General features: G+C 34.0%; 1 protein-coding gene across 1 annotated transcript; it reads right to left on the bottom strand.

The window, feature by feature from the left end:
• Positions 1–2051: 2051 nt before the first annotated feature.
• Positions 2052–3626, bottom strand: LOC107361146 (uncharacterized). Its single transcript, XM_015927894.3, has 2 exons — positions 2971–3626; positions 2052–2901 (listed from the first exon to the last, which is right to left on the bottom strand). Exons 1-2 carry the CDS (start codon positions 3421–3423, stop codon positions 2581–2583), a joined length of 774 nt encoding a protein of 257 aa, XP_015783380.2. The 5' UTR covers positions 3424–3626; the 3' UTR covers positions 2052–2580.
• Positions 3627–4532: the final 906 nt, after the last annotated feature.

The following is a 4532-nucleotide window of genomic DNA, read 5'->3' as shown; positions in this document are numbered from 1 at the left end:
ACTGAAAAATTTTAAAACCTTTATCTTTATATTGACTTCAGTCTTATATTATAGTCAAATTCATCGCAATAATGCCAAATTGAATTATAGTCCTTCAATCCTGTTATTATAACTTTTCCAGACCAAAAAATTATGTAAATAACGTTTGAATCGTCCAGCTTCAGGTGTATACCTGGAAATAACTCTGGTTCGTAAGTGCTTCTTGGGTGTAACAATAGTTTATTATAGTCAAAATCACCAATTATCTCTGTGCAAACAGTGATGTTAACTATTTTGAAAGAAGTGAACTTTAGATCTTGAGGGTACTTAGCACAAAATCGATCAATTAAAACACTTGCAGTCGCAATATTTTGAACACCAGTCACATTGATTCTTCCAGAGTCAAAGACAAGCAGACACCCATCAGGATACTTAAGCACACCTCCCGGAAATGATTTTTTATACTTTATACCTTGAAAAGTATCTTTTATTTGTTTTCTACAAAGTTTTGAATTCAATTTAAAGCAAGTGACCAGATTGACAACTTCAATGTTCTCTTGCAAGAATCTCATGGTAAATAAAATTTTTAATCAATGAACTTAAGTCTAAATACTCCTGCTACAAAAGAACGACACAAAGGACAAGTAGCGACACCTGGGGTACAATCTATGCATGTTACTGCATGATCACAAGGATAGAAACAACAGCCTACTTCCTTTTCCAGACAAACTTTACAAGTATATCTACTGTTTGCTGGTTCTACTTTTGTGATTGCAGGTCTAACAGAATCATTTCTACCTGTGACTGATTCAATAAATCGTACCCCACACATGATGTATATAAAAGTACAGCAAGGTGAAAAAAGTGCATGATTAACCCAAGCATTATCGTTTTTTATCCATTCCAAAAGTGAATTAGCACAGTGGAAACAAGTAACTAGATCAGATTGTCCTGAATAGAAAAAACCAGCTTCAGCCAATTCTAATGGTGTAATAGCTGGATTCGGCCAATCTTTAAAAGTAGCAAGGCGACTTTCAATAGTCACATACTGTGGAAAGCGAGCAACCACGTGATTTGCAAAGTAATTGATAGTTGTACCAACTACATTTCTTATCGCCGATCTCAATGAATCACGATTATAATTACTTCGACCAGCATCATCTACTTCAATACGATCAATGCTTCTACGTTCAACAAATGGAACACCGTCGAGAGCCGTCATTTGTATCGATATTCGTTCGTCTTCAGAAAGACCACCAGCAACGTATCTGATTGCCACTGTTTCATTTCGATAAATGCCGGTTACATCATCATTCTCTATTGCTTCAACTGCAGCGTGATTTGCAGAATTTCTTTGAATTGATTCGCCATCATCTACTTCAATATCATCGACATCGTCTAAGACAACAGGTGAAACTCGATTCATTCGAGACAAGCCATCGCCATCCACTTCGATAAGGCCAGTAAGGGGTCTTTGAGCATCACCAATAGCATCTGTTTGAACAGGTTCATCAATTTCAACAGCTGAAAGAACTGTCATTTCCAATATATCTTCTTCTTCTCGCGTAAGTTCTCTATCTGTATCATCTTCACTTAGTTCAACCATGATAACACGATTCTGCGGGTTGACTGAAGGTATTCCATCATAAGTATAGAATCCAGATGGATGAGCTACTAAATTCATGATGGGTATAAACTCAGCACAATTTTGACTCATCTTCAGTGAGGCAGAAATACGAATGAATAAAATTCAATATGAAACTTTGAATTTATACTCAAAAACTAGGTTATATTATCATATCAGTTATTTTTAAATCTTACGAAACCAGAAGAATGAACTACTGACATATTTAATTTACTAAAAAAAGATTCAGATTGATAAAAATGGTTTTTCAACAAATTTCTGCATAATGAGTAGATCAATTTGATTGATAGATGGATTAAGATAATGAATTATTAATATAATCGATAAGTAATCAATGAGAATGGGGTATCTTGTGTATCTTTATTACTACTAAGTAAAATTTTGTAGCATGAATTTGAAGCATACTGAAGTCTAAACACAAATATCATTCAAAAATGAAACGATATTTATTTTCTGCATACAGCAGCACTTTTGATACATATTTTAGATGATCTTTAAACATAATATCTAAATTCATTACAGAATTTTATTTCAATTCAGTTAATCCTGAATAGTAAAGAAATCCAGTCAATAGTAAGAACCAGTTTTGTTCGTGCAATACCCGATCCAACAGCTATCTAGGATTCCCTCGAAAAAGTTCAGCCATTAAAACGAATTGCTAAACCAGTAGATATTGCCAATGTGATTGCTTTCCTCGCAGCTGATGCTTCATGAAACATGACTGGTTCAATCTTCATTTCCGTCTCTGGACATCTCGTTGTTGATTACATTTACAATACTTACATTACATTATAAAAACAGAGTAAATCAAATGTAATAATACATTTTGTATCTTCTCAGTTAAAAATTACTAGAAATGTCAACAATTATCTGCTTAAATATTAAATAAAATACACTATTGATCGTTTTAATTGTGATTTTTATTACCAGTTTTGACTTCATTAATTGAATGAGATTCATTTTGCATAAGGATCAGCAATCAGCTCACCAGTGTCTGAAACAACAATTGAACCAGTCATGTTTCTTGCAGCATCCGATGCGAGGAAAGCAATCACATTGGCAATATCTATTGGTTCAGCGATTCGTTTTAAAGGTTGTTCTTGAGCTAAAGCTGACAACAAAGCGTCTGGATCAGGATGAGACGAAAAGAAGTTTGATCGGGTTAATCCTGGATTAACTGAATTTACTCGAACATGAGGAGCCAGTTTACCAGCCATACACTTGGTAAACATATCCAGGGAAGCTTTTGACATACAATAAGACCAAACTGGTACAAACTGTAAAAGAAACAGAAGTCGAAATTGAGACATTCAGTTTGCTTGTGAAACTAAATTATTAATACTCACTGGTCTTATGCCTGCAACACTTGAAACATTAACAATAGCTCCTTTGGTTTGCTTCAAATGTGGTGCAGCCAATTCAGTTAGACGAACAACAGCTTTAACATTAATCTGCTGAACTCGATCGTAATCAGCCATAAAGTCTGGTTCGCCAAATCCTTTGGTCGCAGCAAGACCAGCATTGTTGACCAAAATGTCCAAAGTTTTATGAGCAGAAAGGGTTTCTTCAAAGGTTCGAATAACATCTTCATCTCTAACAAAATCAGCCTTGATAACAACTGGCTTGTAGTGATGAGGCGACTTGGCTTCACATTCAGCAGCAACTTTGTCCAGTTTACTTTGATCACGTCCAACTATGGCTACTTTAGCACCTAAAGATGAGAAGAGTAAAGCTGTTGCTTTTCCGATCCCATCACTTGAACCAGTAATTAAGGCTACTTTATTATTCAAATCAATCATAATGTAAACATATTCACTTGGTTAATTCAATGAAATCGATGCATAAAAGTAACAGTTTTTAAACCGAATAACAAACTTGACTAAGCCGCAAAATGAATGAAAAACACTGATTATCTGTGAGATTCTATCATGAATCCACTGATTAATTTTATCAAAGTCAAAATTGAAAATACGTTTTACTGAAAGACAATCGGAAAGTTATAATAATAACTGCAATAAAGGAATAAAACTAATCAAACTCTGCATTTATCAACTTTTCCATCAAACTGTGAATGGAAATAAAACACTTAATCAAAGCACTAGCCAAGGATGCTGAGTGCATTGCAAAAAAGAAATGTCTGATCGCTTAGAAGTAACAAAATCGAACCTTAAAAGTGCTTCAATATGCCGCATGAGGTAGATGACTTTTTACAGAACAATTTATCGATATCTTGATGAGTGATATTTCGCATATTTATTGGTGTTTAAAGACAATTTGTTGTCGCAAATTGTTATGAAACATCAATAAATATGCAATTTTAAATATTTATGCATCATATTGCAATCGAAACTCAATACTTATGAAACTCAAATCACTGACAAGCTTAGACATGCGTCTTTGCACATAATTTTGAATATTTTTGACAATAATTCCACTAACTGTTCAAGATTTCAATTTGAAGCGTACCATTCTTTCATTATTTTATAAACTTCGTTGCTATCATAACTTCTTGGATACTTTCTTGATGAATAGTTCTTGGTTTCGGCAAGTTAAATATGATAAATCTAATCAAATTCATTTTCTTGTCTTGTCTTGAAATCTTTCAGTGGTTTCGTTTACGGACTCAATAAGCTTAGACTATTCAGTTACTCGATTCCCTCGTCAATCTCAACCATATTGTTAATGTTTTGTGCTTGAACCGATTCATCTGGATGCAAATTTTATGCAGTTTAAGACCAAGAGATCATCTCTCTGTCAACATGTTAAAACTTCTAGCAAGTTCAAGTTAACACATTTGATTCAGGCGCTTTAACTTTGAACATTAACGTTGAAAAACTTCGTTGAGCAAAATCAAGTCGATAAGCTGAACACTCGCAATGAATAAAGAACCAGTTTTCGTTAACCAATC

This window comes from Tetranychus urticae, chromosome 1 (genome assembly GCF_039701765.1).
Source record: "Tetranychus urticae isolate SD_2017Ah chromosome 1, NJAU_TeUrti_SD_1.0, whole genome shotgun sequence".
Taxonomy (NCBI): Eukaryota; Metazoa; Arthropoda; class Arachnida; order Trombidiformes; family Tetranychidae; genus Tetranychus; species Tetranychus urticae.
Note: the sequence above shows the minus strand (reverse complement) of the source record. Positions and strands in the feature narration are given on the sequence as shown.